The sequence below is a fragment of the Musa acuminata genome, chromosome BXJ1-1 (assembly GCF_036884655.1).
Source record: "Musa acuminata AAA Group cultivar baxijiao chromosome BXJ1-1, Cavendish_Baxijiao_AAA, whole genome shotgun sequence".
Lineage (NCBI taxonomy): Eukaryota > Viridiplantae > Streptophyta > Magnoliopsida > Zingiberales > Musaceae > Musa > Musa acuminata.
Genome location: NC_088327.1, coordinates 16,298,428 through 16,314,753, shown reverse-complemented (window position 1 = coordinate 16,314,753; position 16,326 = coordinate 16,298,428). Strand labels below are relative to the sequence as shown.

Here is a 16,326-nt window from a genome sequence, read left to right as displayed (position 1 = left end):
GGTGCGACAACGAAGTTGCATAGCGATCGGCTTTGCGATCATCAAAGATCGCGTTACAAAGAATTTAACATCGCCTGCAAGTAAGTGATAAAGAAAAAATAGATAAGAATTTAGATCGATAAAATATGCTGATCATTCAAGCATCGTAAATAAAAATAACAAATCTAATGTATTTGATCTCAAAAACCTAGGCTATGATACTAATTATAAACATAAAATATGTGATATGCTATATGTAATACAGAAATACATTTATGTCAGGATTGAAATCAAATAATATTAGATCGAATTTACAATGTATATCTTTCGATACCATCTGAAAAAGATCTCTGTGTGATCTGCAATGGCACTGTCCCTCCTAATCCGAATATTACGATAACGTCGATCTGCAAGGAGAACTAGACACTCCTCTCTTCCTATCTTTTCATATGACCACTATTATTGATGGTTTAGGGAGATTGAGAGAGAAATCGTAATCTCTCAACTACATCATTTATAACATGTATCATTTAGTCTCATAGAGGTCATGTTTATTTATAGGTGAGAGCAGAGGTTCTATGATAAGTTATTAGAAGATATCCTCCTATCAAAGATATCCCCTAAGGAATCTTATAAAAAATCCTACTATAATATAGACTTTTTTTTTCTATTAACTAATATCTATCATCAAAATTCTATTATATATCGTATCCTACTATAAACGATCATATAATCTATGTGAAAGAAGGGGAACTGTTCATGCTCTCAACTTGCATGCCTATGTGGGTGATTTTATTTCCGAGAAGATTAAGAACCACACCTGTCTGCAAAGTAATAAACGTATTGATTGATTTCGTTTCTAGAATCTTCGTCACATCATCATCTTTCACAATTATAACAGCATTTTGAGCATGAATTGATGCAGCAAGAAACATCGAGTTATTAGGCATTCCATTATCATTTACAGGGAATAATGCAAAGCGGAGACGTTCGAAGGATAAAAGAAAGCGGTTAAAACTTCTTACAACGACATCAGCAACAAACCTCGATGCGTCGCCACTGGTAGAAGTACTGGTCGTAGCTTGCCGTCGAGTTATACCGACTCCCATACGGCTTATAGACACGGGTAGAATTACTCCAGGATTACCCTCGACAACACAAACACACCAAGAGCTACATCTCCTTTCTCCGTCTCTGCTCCGGTCGCGGCGAGAGCTACAACAATTAAGTCATCTCCTTCTTCCTCCATCTCTTCTCTAGCCCTGCTTTCCTCCGCCGCGGCTGCTGATGGGTTCCGTCGCAGCGTAGAGATCAGCGATCGGACGGTACCGCTGCGTCCGCCGCCAGGGGCCCGTCCCTTCCTCTTCCTCGGCCTCCAATAAGAACCCCCCGTGCGGTGGCCGTTTATTGACGGATCGAGGGGAGGAGGAGGAGGTTTCGGCGCTGCTCCCGCTGAGTTGCACGAGCTGCTCCGCGGCCGCCAACTCGGTGGTGGTGAAGAAGAGATCGGGCAGCGGCGGCAACAGGAGGCGACTGGATCGGGTAAGGGTTTCCATCGCGTTCCTCTCCGCTCTCCGTTGGATTCCTTGTGGTGGTGGTGTTGCGGTAGCGTGTGTTATATAAGTCGTGGGATTCAAAGGCCGGAAAGGAACCGACTCAGGCAACGGGGAGTGGTGTGGGGGTTACGGCGTCTCAGGGATCCTGTTGACGGCCGTGATGATGGCAACAGCCGTTGCAATCGACACCTTTGTCCCCACAAGAGTCGTATAGGTATTAATGTTTCCTATGGGCGGTCAGCCGAGATGCGCGTCCGAAGCCGGGTTTGATAGCTGTTGGGCCGGATGGCGTGGCAACGAACAGATACAAGCCACTGGGCACAATCTGTTGCTAAGGGCCCAACGTGTCCTGAAGGCGTCATGTAATATTTCAAATATCAAATAATATTTGATATTTTTAAAATTATATTTGATTTTGATATTGTATTGTAAATACTATGATATTACCTTAGAGTAGTATTCTGAAAGTACCTGATGACATTCTTTAAAATCATAAGATCATCACTACATGATAGAAATTCTAATTCTCATATCTTCTTCCCTTCTCTTAATTTTCACATCGTCCACTCCTCTCACTTGATGATATATTTTTAGAAATAAAATTGTATTTATTTCTTTTTAAATATTATTTCCTATTTTATTTGTATGATTATATTTTTATTCATTATATATTTGGATCACACGGATTTTTTTTGTAATATTACATACATTTATTAATTAATCAATTTAAATGAACAATATGTATTCATTTTAGAATTAATATTAAAATTCTTAGAAGGGTAAATTTATCATAATGAACTTTTTGATATAGTTTTACCAAGTAATATTTACATCAATATATATTGAAAATATAATTTTTATTTATTGTTTATCAAACACTGAAAGTATTTAATAATTATATATTCACTCAAGTGTTTTTTAAATATATATAAAAATATAAATATGTACCCAAACAAACACACCCATAAGTATGTGTCCTGGATTTCATTGCAAACTGGACTCATAAGACCAATTCATTTACTAAATTATGTATATATTGAATTTAAATCTTTTTTTCATCAAATTGGCTATAGATAAAGAGCACCCGCCCGTGAATTTTGTACAAATCCATACCCAACCTGTGAATCTAATTTTCTGCCTATGTCCCTTGTGAACTTAATCATAGTGTTCCAATCCGATTAAAGTTGATCGGATAGATCCGGATACTCAGCTCCGTCTTCTATTTAAGGTGGTTAAGAAGCATCGCATGCCGTCCTGCTTGCAATGGTGGGTGATGGCGTTTTATGTATTAAAGCAGATTACGAACAACTCGACCACGGTTTGGCTGTTCTCCACTTGAGAAAACCTATTGGCGTGTAGTTTCCGAAACAGACATAAGGAGTCAAGACATGAACTTGAGGATTGTGGATGTACGCCGCTATTAATTTGCCCTGGGCAAATCTTGAACTGGCCATCATTTCCTACCATGCCAAGTCCAATCAATTTGTCTCTGTACAGCTCTGCTGAGATGGTAGGGGTTGTGGAGGGTTTTGAATCAGCAGAGATCGGAAGCCTTTGCCTGAATGTTTATTCTGTTTCTAAAAGCAAAAGCAAAGGTAGTTGTTGGGGCTGAAACAGTTTTTGTTTTCAGACACCTAAAACTGTTTCCTGAAAGCAGTGATCGTCAGTATCACGCCACCGGAAACGGTTCGTCCTCGTCCACCCTTTCTTCTTCCTCGGCTTCTTGGCCGCTGCCGTTCGTGCTTGGATGAGATGAAGTGAGCTTTCTTTTGTATTAAGCAAGGACATTAACAAGCACACATGGGGAAGGTGCAGAACAAGTTACAGGAAGAATCATACATCTAGCCAAGTGCATGCATGCATGGCCTAATGCCGCAGGGAGAAGGGCGGACGAATCAGAGCGCCACCGCGTCTCATGATCTAAATCTACTCAGGTAGCTAACTAGGAACGATTACAAGTCCATCTCCTCCTCTTTTACCGTCGCTGCAGGCAATTGTTCCGCTTTCCGCCGCCATCCATCTGTTCCGTGGCGGCGTAGAGATCGGCGACGAGGCGGTACCGCCACTTCGTCCTCCGCCGCCTACCCATCTCCTCCACCTCGTCTTCCATCTCCGCCGCCGACGGGGTCTTCCGCTTAGTGCCGACGGATCCAAGGGAGGAGGAGGAGGAGGGCGACGAGGTCAGGTTCCCGCTGAGCTGGACGAGCTGCTCCGCGGCGGCTAGCTCGGCCGGGGTGAAGCGATGGCCGAGGAAGGAAGAAGGAGGAGATGCGAGATTGGCTTCGACTAGCGCGTTCATCACCATGTCGCTCGGACGCGGCTTTCTTCTCTGCGCTCGAGGGGGGTGGGAGGTCGGACAATGGTTTCGTTCCCCTCCTTTTTCGTGGAAGTACTTATAAAGCGTTACTGGAAATCCGACTGGGCTTGGGAAACGGAAACCGACTCGGAATCGGATGGATTACTTCCATGATGCGTCGTGTTTCCGGTGTCCCGCGGGTGAGCGTAACGCCAAGCCATTTTCATTTTCTATTTCCGACTCGGAATAGGATTACTTTCATGATGTGTCGTGTTTCCGGTGTCCCGCGGGTGACCGTCAGGCCAAACAATTTTCTATTTTGGTAAATCTAGTATAAAATAAACCTAATGTATGAAACAACAGAACTTTCTCTTTGGTAAATCTAATATGAAATAATTTTATATGAAAGAAATGAAAAACCATGAACTCAAAATTTTAAAAGTGAATTGAAGAACAACAGAACTTTTTGTTTGGTAAGACCATCGCGATCTGTCGTGCGCGAGCCCAAAGGTTGTAGCATTTGATTGGATTCGAGCCAAACTAATATTATCCAAAGATTCGTTCGAAATGACATATAGGAAACGGAGAAGGTCAACCGCGTGAGCTTTCCGAGTCATGGAGAAAGGAGTCGTGAACTCACGCTCGATCCGATTCCATCCCATTCGTCGACTTGGTGCACTCGAGTCTGTCGAGTAAGGTTAGACCGAGCAGCTCAAACCGTAATGTTATTGTGGTTGGTTTGTTTACATGACAATGCTTTACGGATCATGTAAAAGCTTACACACTACTTTTGTCTAAACCCCAAGCCGTAATCGGCTCCCACGAAAAGTAGTCCTATGGTGCGGAAATCCTAGGGCATGGAGTTAGCTATCCTTCGTCCGCCTCTTGTTGTCGCGATCCCGGCCATGGAGGGGCCGCGTGGACGCGTAGAGGAGGGCGATCGGGCGGTACCGCCGCGTCCTCCGCCAGGGACCCGTCTCCTCCTCCTTCTCCGGGAAGATCTTTATCTCGGGGGGCTGCCGTTTCGCGTTCCCGGACCCGGGAGACGAGGAAGAGGAGGACGAGGCACGGTCCTCCGCCGCGGCGGCGGAGAAGGAGGCGCTGCTGCCGCTGAGCTGGACGAGCAGCTCCGCTGCGGCGACCTCGGTGGCAGAGGAGGGCGGGTACACCGGGGCCAGGTGGAGGGTTCCTTCCATGGCTCCCGGCTTCCTTGCGACGGGGGGTTTCGCGTGCCGTCTGTTTTATTGGATCAAACGGGTTTCCATGCTTTATTATTTTTTCTATGGTCGGGGAATAATTCGCTCGGCGTTGGTAATAGCGAACCGACTTAGATCCGGTGTGGTGTCCCGCGGGTGGACTTAAGCGAGGAGAAAAGTGGGCTGAGAGTTGTCAGCCGTGAGGTTTCCGTCGGAGGGAAGTCTTCTTCTTCATCCGTTTTCTCAATGGAGAGGCATCCCTTTCCAAAGGACTCGAATAACTATTAGTCTCCCGTGAAATCTACTTGGTGTGACCGACTCTCCGGCTAAACCGACACAGATTTATCCTAACTGGACTTCATTTACGTCGAATTATCGTCCGTCTTAATTTTTAATTTTATTTACGGAAGTTTACTTACAAGTGACATTCCACACAGAGAAAGTCAACCGTGTCGTTTCTGGCTGCGTGGCACGTCATAGAGAAAGGGGACGGTCACTAGGAAGGGTACGTCCAAACAGTCGTATCTAAAAATTAGGTAAAGTCATGCTCAACCGTAATCCATCCCATTAACTTCATTTCATCTCTGACGAGGCATATCATGATATATCAATATAGTTAAATGATCGAGGATATTATCTTGTAATAGATTATATTTCTTTTACAGAGATTATTCTCTTCTCATCTAGATAATTAAGTCCCGACTTACCAAAACAATCTTTTTTAGGGTTAAGAACACTCAACGTCTAATCCTGATCGTAAGTTCTTAATAACCACTTAAGACTTTCTTCTCTCTCTCTCTCTCTCTCTGTGCCTCCTTATGGTTAGAGAATAGAACGAAATAAGTTTTCTTCTTTCGGAAGCACAGAGACGTGTGTGTTGACATCCACTGCAAACTGCGTGTGCTCCACGGATCACCAAAGGCTGGTGTTTTTGCCTTCATTCCACAACATGTATTTACATATTAGTCCGTCTCTGATACACATAGCAACCCAATTCAAAGCCGATTAAACCCCAAACTCGCTGGGGGCTGAGACGGCATCAACTCTTCGACGCCCTCTCCTCTATTGCACACCACCGAAAGTAGCGATCATCATGGACTTAATTCTCCTTCATCCTTCTCTTCCTTTCACGCCGCTGCTCGCCGCACCTCTTCACGGCGGGAAGCGTGACCGCGTAGAGGTCGGCGATCGGGCGGTACCGCCGATTCCTCCTCCACGGCCCCGTCTCCTCTTCTTCCTCGTTCTCAGGAAGGATCGTTGTTTCGGGCGGCGGCCGCGCGTTCACGGACCGGGGGGACGACGACGAGGCGCGATCCTCCGCTGTCGCGGCGGCGGAGAAGGAGGCGCTGCTGCCGCTGAGTTGGACGAGCAGCTCCGCTGCGGCGAGCTCGGTGGCGGTGAAGAGGCCGCGGCAGGCGGTGGTGGAGCAGGAGGAGGACGGTCGCGTCGGGTGGAGATCGAGGGTTTCCTCCATGTCGCTCCGCTCTCGGGTGCTTCCTTCCAACGGAGTTTCGCGTGCCGCTCTTCCATTGGGGGAAGCGGGGTTATATCGTTTCGCTTCCTACGGTGCGCAATGGTTGAGATGAGCCCCCCCTGGTGTTGTAGTTGGTGATAGGGAACCGACTCGGGGATCGCGGTGCGCTGTCTCGCGAGGGGCCGTAATCTACCGGACAAGTCAGAGGGCAATACTGGGTAGGAGCAACAAGGAGAGCGCCGAGTGTGCATCTGTTGTTGTGCTCGAGGGGATAAGTTATCCGACCAAGAGCGTCGCACGGGAGAACGTTCGAGAACAACAACCGGCCGGGGCGGACCGGACCAGTCTTTAAGAGCTCGGGGTGATGAATCTCTTCTCAGGGGTGAGTCATCCATCGGACCCATTGATGGGGTCCGCCTGTGTGAGGTCCATGAGAGGCCACAGCACCCTCGATCCTCTCCCTGGATTGGGTCGAGAAGCAGAGATGGGAGGAGAGAATAATGATCCGATGATGGCTACAGGTAAAGTCCATTATATCGTACGGTATATATGAAAAGAGACGCACATCGGTGATAGCAAATTTCTGTTTCTTCGGTGTTTGTTTTATGAGAATATAAAGAGAAAAAAGACATATCAATACTAATTAAAATGCTTAAAGTTAAGCTATCATTAGTGTTTGTGTTCACGGAGGAGGAGGACGAGGAGCTGATGCTTCAGGTGTTGCGGTGCTCCTGCGGAAGGCCTTGATAGCCGCTGACTTCAACACGTACTCGTGGTACAGCGCGGCGGCCGCAGCTCCGATGAAGGGACCCACCCAGAAGATCCACTGCAGCAAAGGGAATGGAGAAGCCAGATAAGGTGGTGGTACCTTTGAACTCTTGAGATTGAAACCAATGCAAGTTTTAAGACTTTTGAGATACACAAGTAGCGGTTGGAATCATAAATTAGGTTTTATGATTAGATTAAAATTTATTTACGTATCTTAATTAAATTAGGACTCACAGTCTTAGGCAAAATCAAATGACTAATATAAATGCATGGAGTGTTCAAGAGAGATATAGGGTAAAACCAAGAAGAAAGAAAGACTATAAATTATTATTGATATGGATAAGAGTTTTTTATCAACACTATCTCTAATATATTGTTAGATCATTTTTTCTCTATATTGTGTTAAATTTGATCATATCTCCTTAGAAATTCACCATCATGGAATCAGGGCTAGCTTGATCTTCAACATCAATGGTGAAAACGATAATTTAATCTTTTTAACCCTCGGAGGAGATATCATAATCAACAAGGTAATAGAAATATTGGATTATAGTAACAAATAGATAATGGACATAATGATGTGATAATTGATAGAAAAAGATAGATGAGACATTGAGAGGCAAACTCCCATTCAAAAAAATTATACTGAATGCATAGATATTATTTTTTTTAATCTTTTGGTATAATCTTATTATGTAGATATGATGGAATCGATTATTTAAGATGAAAAATTACAGTGAACTCTTTTTCTTAAGGATTGAAAGAAATATTCATTGATATCTAAAAGAGAAGAAGAGAGCACTACGATTAATCTCTTAAGCAAGCGAATGTATTGTTTCCGTGGATCTCTAGAGAAGTCTGATTAATTTTAGAACATATATATGAAAAGTGTATATCCTCCTACACTAATAGAAAATAAACCAAAAGAAGAACATGATTCATAATCAAGCGAAAACATAAAAAAAAATTTAACAAATAAAAAAAAAAAGATGAGAATGAAAAAAGAGATAGATTTTTCAATAATATTCTTGTTGAGTTTGAAGGCAAAAATAAAATTCAGATTAAGTAGTTTCCAACATGAATTTTCTTATAGTAGATGATTTTAATTTTGTTGGTATCATAAAATATTTTTACCTCCTTATACAAAAGACATTGCAAATCGAGACAAGTTCTTGGTGTTTGAAGATCTAAAAGATATAGCATGTTTTCGGTATTTAAAGATGTGGAAGATATAGCTGATGTTGACAAAAATAATAATACTACTCTTGGATATTTCCAAGTAAAAAAAGTCTCATTAATTTTGAAGTAAAAAGATTCTATATTATTATTATTATTTCGATCATTTATTTTATTTTTTGGAGATTGGTTCAAAATTAATTTGAGGTAAATTAGATAGACCGACTCACTGGAGTTTTGAAAATTTTATAACATTTCATATTTAGGAAGTTTGATATTTCATAGATAAAGTCAAACTCTTGGTTTGACGCCTCATAAAAAAGAGTTGACTTGGAGAAATAAGGTAGAGCCAAAAGATGTCCGATTTGATAGATGGAGAGATTATGATATGGAGGAAGAGCTTTTAGTTATCATTTATACTATATGAAATTTGTCCAAGACGAACTTACCTGATCATTCCATGCCTTCCGTCTGTTGTAAATGACAGCAGCTCCGAGGCTCCTTGCCGGGTTGATACCTGTGCCTGTGATCGGAATCGTCGCCAAGTGCACCAAAAACACCGCAAAGCCAATCGATAGAGGCGCCAACACCTACATCGAAGCTCAAGAAATTACTCTCTGCATGGTCGCGAAGGGAGGGGCTCCTGCACGTGGGATCGGAGGACACGTACCGGAACGTGGGAGTCACGGGCGTTGCGCGTGGGGTCGGTGGCAGTGAAGACGGTGTAGACGAGCACGAAGGTGCCGATGATCTCAGCGCCAAGCGCAGCACCGTTGGAGTAGCATAAGGCCACCACGTTAGTCCCGCCGCCGAAAGCATCGAACTGGTGTTTCATTATAGCCCTCGCGATTCCGACGCCGCATATGGCGCCCGCACACTGCGCCACCATGTACGACACCGCCCGCAACACCGACACCTTTCGACCTAGGAGAAGACCAAATGTGACGGCCGGGTTGATGTGTCCACCTGATCGGAATCATGCCAATAGCAACGCGTCAAATGCGAAGAGAGAGAGAGAGAGAGAGAGAGAGAGAGATGAAGCTAAGATTAGTGCAGCGAGAGGACCGACCAGAGATGCCGGCGGTGCAGTAGACGAGAAGAAAGATCATGCCGCCGACAGCCCAAGCGATCCCAAGGAGGCCGACGCCGCCGCAGTGGTTGCCTAGAGACTCGGCTTTGTGGCCGATGACGGTGGCCACGAGGACATAGAGGAACAGGAGGGTGGCAACGAACTCAGCGATGAGAGCACGATAGAAGGACCAGAGCTTGAGCTCCCCCACGTCGAAGAGTGGCGCTGGTGGGTGCTCCGTCACTACCCTTACTTCGTCCGTCATCTCTCGTATCTCGCAGGAGAAATGGGTTTCTGTGAGAAGAAAGAGAACGAGAAGATCATAGAGATTTATAGTGCATGAGAAGAGTGTCTTCTTTGGTGATGGCGTACAAGTAAATTTAACCGAGAAATTTCCAATTTAATTCATTATTGTCATATATATATTTTTTTGGATTTTTGATTAGAAAATACGATTCACTATAAAAAATTTGATTAATTGTTTTTCCTTCTTAGCATTGTTGTGCAATAAATAATTGATCTAATGTCGAGGAAACTATTAAAATGAAGATTTCTAAGGAAATGTCTCGAATGATTATTCTCATGAAAATAATTCAAAATAAGAATCCTTAAATAAATAATTCGAATATTGTTAGGTTGATGGTTTTGCATTTTATGCCCTCACATTCTAAATATACACACAACCCTGAACGAATCATCATTCTCAACAATATTGTTTCGTCTCTTTATGGTGTTAGAGTTGTTTGATGACACTCAAGAAAATAATTCAATTAATCATTGTCCTCCATGTTTCTAAGATTTTTAAACGAGGAAATATGATCAACTGTAGTTGATGTTGTCACTCCTAAAATTATGTTGATTATTTTTTTAATATTATGTCCGACCATTGTGGTGCATAAAATGATTCAATTAGAGTGACAACAAACAATTAAACTAATATTTTTTTAGTGAAACAACCTAAGTGATTATTCTCATGGAAACACTCATTGATAAATCAAATATTCAAAAACAAGAGTTCAAGAGAGAATAGGAAAATAATTCAATTTATTATTATTATTATTATTATTATTATTATTATTATTATTATACAAATTAAAGGATTTTGATTAGAAAATATGATTCACCATAATGAGAAGAAAAAAAAAAGTAAGTTTGAAATAGGTGCAAATTGCACTTTAGACTCCCCATACAAATGGACAGAGGTTCTTCTATTTTTTTTTAAGATTAATTTGGTATGTTTTTAGGTTGATTATATAAACGAGTATAATCGCGTTCTAATAAGTGTCTCAAACTTTCACTACAAATTAACAATGATATCTAAATAGTGAGCAAATTAGTTTTTCTAGCTTTTACTTGATTTTAGGGACTAATAATTTCATAAGTGTAACAGTGTTTGTGTATGGATCACTGTGACTTCAGGTGAGTAATATCATTTGCACTTTAGGCTTTCACCACAAATGACTTACAATAACTTAATAGCAAGTTCATAGGATTTTTCTTTTACAATAATTTTAGAGACTTATTTAGTTAATATTAGCATGTTTACAAATTAATTTAGAATTTCACCATAGATGAGCAACAAACATCAATAGGGAATTAATAGATTTCTGTATTCTTAATAATCTTATAAATTTTTAAGTCAAATATGATAACTTTGAAATACTCATCCATTGAACCTCAAACTTTTACCACAAACAAGCAAAGATGTCTCAATAATAAATAAATAGATTTTTCTATATATTTGATGATTTTAGGGACTTTTTAAGTCCAATATGGCATGTCTTTAGGTTGATCATGTGACTAAGTATAGTATTGGTACAACACTTTGAAATAGGTAATGGATTGCACCTCAAACTTTCACCATGGATAGGTAGGTAATAACAAGGGCGATCTCCCTTAAAAAATAACCCACATTTTGGATATTTCTTGGATAATATCTCCCATTTTATTTTATTTTACTTTTCGAATAGTATTTCTAATTTAAAAAATATTCAGATTATTCCTCGATAATAATTTTTTCGCCTGTTATAGTATTTTTGGCCACCAAAGAAATATCATAAATGATCTAAATAGACTTTTAGTCTCAATCAAAAATTTCCAATAGTAAGTCAACAATAAATTCATGCATTTTCTGTGTTTGGTGATTTTATATTCTTTTTTAGCCCTATTAGGCACAATTTGCAATGACTTCGGAGTAGGCATTCATTGAACCTCAAACTTTCACCAAAATGGGCAACAGTGAATCCATAATTTTTTTGATTTATTTATAGTGATTCTATGCATTTCTAAATTGAACTTGACACGCTTTCAGGTTTATTTTCTGAACCAATGTAATCACATTCTTCCATTTTTAACGTAATTTAGAATACTTATCGATTGTACCTCAAACTTCAACCACTCATAGAGTGTGGCAGAACGCAGGGAGTGACGAGAGGCAACAGCGGAAGAGCGAGGTAAGCTACATGTGGGATCGACGATAATGACGGAGAAAAGGAGCCGAGCGAAGGCGGAGAGGACGACGACAGTGGATGGGAGGTTGGCTTCTTTCCCTAAGGATGCAGAAACGTTTGCGAATGGCCGTGATGACCACACACCATTTTGTTTCCTTGGCCAATTGTCGCCCGCAGGGAAGCGAAGCAGGTCCTGTTACTTGGAAAGAGCAGATCAGATGGAGGTTCTCCTTCTGAGACAGACATGGCGGAGGCACAGCAGCACCAGACCATCACGATCGTGTCACAGTCTCCGGTCTGGTGGCGGACGATCCATCTTTATCTCCTTCCATCATCTCATTCCCTAAAGGCTCCATGTCATGTACCTGCTAAACATCAGCAATGAGGAAGCTTGTGATCTCGTTGCCTAAAGCTCGCCGCTACAACCATGTCGTCTTCTTCTTCGTCTTCTTCTTCTTCTTCTTCTTCTTCTTCTTCTTCTCCTCCTCTCTCCGTCCCGTTCTACAATCTCGAAAGATAGCAGTGTGCTTGACTGTTGTGTCCCTACCAGCAACAACGATGAAGACAAGGGTGGATAAGATTGTAGTCGATTGTCATCGTTGGGGGAATGTTCTGTCCCATAATTGCGCACAACCAAAGCTAAAAGGCACAGTTCTCATCTAAATCTATAAACAGTCTCCTACACAGATATGAATCATGCAAAGTAACATCTTGTAACCCATCACAATATATTAAAGAGTTCACAGCACAACAAACGAGAGAGAGAGAGAGAGAGAGAGAGAGAGAGAGAGAGAGAGGCGATTAAGCAATCGATGTTTCAGTCTTCAGACCACCTTAGCACATTCACGACAGAACACAGAAAGAAAGATATGCTGCTATTTTAGTTGCTGCGGCTGCTCCTGAAGGAGACCAAATCCTTAATAGCCGACGCCCTCAACACGTACTGGTAATACACCGCCGCCGCCAGAGCTCTGCCGAAAGGACCCACCCAGAAGATCCACTGCAGAGAGGAAGGCAAAAACCAGATCATGTTCCTCTAAATCCTGAGATCAAAACGAAACCAAGTTAATATGAAGAGACTGACGTGATCATGCCACGGCTTGTGCTGATTGAAAATGACCGCAGCTCCTAAGCTCCTTGCCGGGTTAATGCCGGTGCCCGTGATCGGAATCGTCGCCAAGTGTACCATGAACACCGCAAACCCGATCGACAGAGGAGCCAACACCTACACGGGAGCGGCAAAAGCTTTGGACCAGCGATCTTTTTGGAGAAATGGATCGTGCATATGCACACGCACCGGAACGTGAGAGTCGCGGGCGCTGCGTTTGGGGTCAGTGACGGAGAAGACGGTGTAGACGAGGACGAAGGTGCCGACGATCTCGGTGCCGAGGGCGGTGCCCTTGGAGTGGCCTGGGGCCACCACATTAACCCCGCCGCCGAAAGCGTTGAATTGATGCTTCATGATGGCCTTCACGATCCGGACGCCGCATATGGCGCCCAGGCACTGCGCCACCATGTACAGCACCGCGCGCAGCAGCGACACCTTCCGCGCCACGAATAGACCCAACGTCACAGCCGGGTTTATGTGCCCACCTGATCACAATCGAACGCCAACGGCAGCGTTAAAGGAGTGACCTTTGACGAGTTTAGAAACAGAGAGGGAGAGAAGTGAAGCTAGAATTAGTGCGGTGGAAGGACCAGAGATGTCGGCGGTGCAGTAGACGAGGACAAAGATCATGCCACCGAAGGCCCAAGCGATCCCAAGGATACCAACGCCGCCGCACTGGTCGTACTGAGACTGAGCCTTGTAGCCGATGACGGTGGCCACGGTGACGTAGAGGAACAGCAGGGTGGCGACGAACTCGGAGATGAGAGCCCGGTAGAAGGACCAAAGCTTGAGCTCCCCAAGGCCCAGCAACGGCGCCGGCGGCGGGTCATGGTAATCCTTCGCCGGCGGGTGCTCCCCCTCTGCCGTCACTTCCTTCGACATCTCTCTCTAGTTCGTCCTCTCTATGGCTTCCCAGTGACCGATATGACAGTCGAGATATATAATGCACGAGACGGTATGACAGTCGAGATATATAATGCACGAGACAAGGGTGTATCTAAATAATCTGCTGCGAAAGGGGATGATTTTGTTTATTAAAATAATATAATTTATATAAATTTGAGGAAAAGTTCTTCCTTAATCATAATCATAAGTTCAAATCATACATATATTCTTAAATCATAGACTAATTAAGGATTAAAAGAATATAAATGATGTTTTTATCATTATCTTCTATCATGCTCATATAAGATTGAGTATTTATCAAAAATGTCAATCTTGCACCATCGTAACTAAAATATCATGGGAGTAAGAGACTTTGTGAGAGAGTCAGTTGATCATAAATATGTATGTGAGAAACACGTAGTTAAGATCTGATAACTTAATCTCTAAAAAAATAAAAAATCACTGATGATATATTTCATACGAGAGTGAAATATCGAGTTAAAACATAAGTAGGTGGTAGCAATATTATCACAATATATGAGTGGATTGGAAGGTGATGTCAAGTTTGTATACCGAATTAGTAACCAAGTTAATTTTTGCAATAGTGGTGGTGATGGCTCAATATTAAGCTTCGATGGTAGATTTTATAATATTTTTATTTTTTGAAACTCCAACTAATCATATTAGCTCCAAGCAAAATAGTGTACACAAATATATATGTTTTATCATAAGTATTGCCTATCTAATCAACATTGACAAAGGCATGGAGATAAAATAATGAATGTTTCCAAAGAAGAAATTCATGATTGAGAGCTTTTTAAAGATATTATATGATACATTTTAGAGTGGGCTAATATATAGTGGAGGGTCAATATATAAATTGTGATAATTTATTGATTGTAAATGAAATGTTTGGATATGTAAGAGATAAATACTATAAAGAACAAAGTACTTATAGGTACTATGTATGATCCATAGTAGAGTTACTGTCATATAATTTGAGTGACTTAGTGAAAAAGAGTGAGACGATAACTTCTTAGACATTCTATATGCTTATCTATAATAATAAATCTCGAATATACTTCTTTTGAGATAGAAAAAATTTAAAAAAATATGAATATTATTTTAACTTCCAAAATAACTTAAGATTACTAGGTCTTTGACGGAGAATTTGTTACGTTCTTAATGGCACTGAGAAGGGAGAGAGAGATGAATTAGTACATAGCGAATTTAATCGATTTTAAAATTCACCATACCTTAGAAACTTGATTGATTAAGTTAAATATTTTATGACCAAATTCAATCACATTAGATGTATCAAATTTTACATGGCCAGATTCAATCATGTAAAAATTATTAGATGTTTTAAAGTTGAATTTAGTCATGTAAGAGATATTTGACGTCACGTAGTAGAATTCTAGGGATTGAGAGATAACAAACGCTTCATGACTAGATTCAATCACATTAAAAATATCATATGCTTCAAGGTTTGACTATACTAGAAGCTTTGTGGCTAGACTCGACTATGAATGGAAGATGCTTAATAATCAAAGTTGAAGTATTGATCTATATATGTGATTTTTCATTATCATTTTATGTACTAGGATTTGTAACCACCTTTATCTTGAGTATATTGCCTAATATTTATGATTTGATTCTTGATAGTTTGAGATAATGATGATTAGTTTCTTCATCGCTAATCAAGGAGGTCCAAGTTAGTGCTATAATTGAACCATCAAAGATTTGAGAAGATTGTAATCTTATTGATCAATATATCGTAACCAATCGAATATGGGCACACCACCACGTAGTTGAACTATTGGACAAATAAAGGACTTAGCTATATAATCTACAAGTTGCTTAAGCCCAAACCATTAATCTTTAGCACTCATTGATATGCCAAACCCTCTTTTTGGAGGTCCAAAATATCTTCCTCCACTTCTCCTTCATCTTCTTTGGAATTGAATTAGTCACTATTTTCTTCACCTCGCTCAGCTCCTATAAGTCCCTTTAGCTCCAAAGAGGTCAAAAGTGTCGTTACAACGAAGGATTCCCCTTTGAGAATTATCCCCTCCGATAATGGACACTAAAGTCTAGACAAGCTCCTTTTAACTTTTGTTTTGGTCTTGAAGATCTTAACCATTGTCGTTCTCACTTCTTCATTCCACCCGAATTCATTCGAGCTCCTAGTTGCTTGTCCTATTGAGTAATCCTATATATCAAACCCTGACTACTACAACTACACTAATGCATTATAGGAGGGGCTTCAGTTCACCCTCCATGCTTTCTTCGTCATAATCTTTCTTACATTAGGAGATCTCATCTACTTAGGTAGCATCGATGTTGAACTCTTAGTGTTGTACCTTGCA

General features: G+C 41.6%; 3 protein-coding genes across 3 annotated transcripts; all 3 read right to left on the bottom strand.

The window, feature by feature from the left end:
* Positions 1–5,928: 5,928 nt before the first annotated feature.
* Positions 5,929–6,598, bottom strand: LOC135676410 (uncharacterized). The gene has a single exon (XM_065187550.1). The coding sequence runs from the start codon at positions 6,499–6,501 to the stop codon at positions 6,127–6,129; it is 375 nt and encodes a 124-aa protein (XP_065043622.1). The 5' UTR covers positions 6,502–6,598; the 3' UTR covers positions 5,929–6,126.
* A 585-nt stretch (positions 6,599–7,183) lies between these two features.
* LOC135679346 (probable aquaporin PIP2-6) lies at positions 7,184–9,779 on the bottom strand. Its single transcript, XM_065192999.1, has 4 exons — positions 9,515–9,779; positions 9,116–9,411; positions 8,895–9,035; positions 7,184–7,378 (listed from the first exon to the last, which is right to left on the bottom strand). The coding sequence occupies exons 1-4, from the start codon at positions 9,777–9,779 to the stop codon at positions 7,184–7,186; spliced, it is 897 nt and encodes a 298-aa protein (XP_065049071.1).
* Positions 9,780–12,844: 3,065 nt separating this feature from the next.
* Positions 12,845–13,954, bottom strand: LOC103998809 (aquaporin PIP2-7-like). The gene is made up of 4 exons (XM_009420399.2): positions 13,663–13,954; positions 13,262–13,557; positions 13,049–13,189; positions 12,845–12,964 (listed from the first exon to the last, which is right to left on the bottom strand). Exons 1-4 carry the CDS (start codon positions 13,952–13,954, stop codon positions 12,845–12,847), a joined length of 849 nt encoding a protein of 282 aa, XP_009418674.2.
* Positions 13,955–16,326: the final 2,372 nt, after the last annotated feature.

Bases quoted from the DNA above. Each gene is read 5' to 3' on its own strand.
- LOC135676410 (XM_065187550.1), bottom strand. From the start codon at position 6,501: ATGGAGGAAACCCTCGATCTCCACCCGACGCGACCGTCCTCCTCCTGC.
- LOC135679346 (XM_065192999.1), bottom strand. From the start codon at position 9,779: ATGACGGACGAAGTAAGGGTAGTGACGGAGCACCCACCAGCGCCACTC. The intron at 9,036-9,115 runs GTACGTGTCCTC...GCTTCGATGTAG, and splicing joins CCCGTGACTCCCACGTTCCG to GTGTTGGCGCCTCTATCGAT. The intron at 7,379-8,894 runs GTAAGTTCGTCT...TTCAATCTCAAG, and splicing joins GGAAGGCATGGAATGATCAG to AGTTCAAAGGTACCACCACC.
- LOC103998809 (XM_009420399.2), bottom strand. From the start codon at position 13,954: ATGTCGAAGGAAGTGACGGCAGAGGGGGAGCACCCGCCGGCGAAGGAT. The intron at 13,190-13,261 runs GTGCGTGTGCAT...GCTCCCGTGTAG, and splicing joins CCCGCGACTCTCACGTTCCG to GTGTTGGCTCCTCTGTCGAT. The intron at 12,965-13,048 runs GTCAGTCTCTTC...TCCTCTCTGCAG, and splicing joins ACAAGCCGTGGCATGATCAC to TGGATCTTCTGGGTGGGTCC.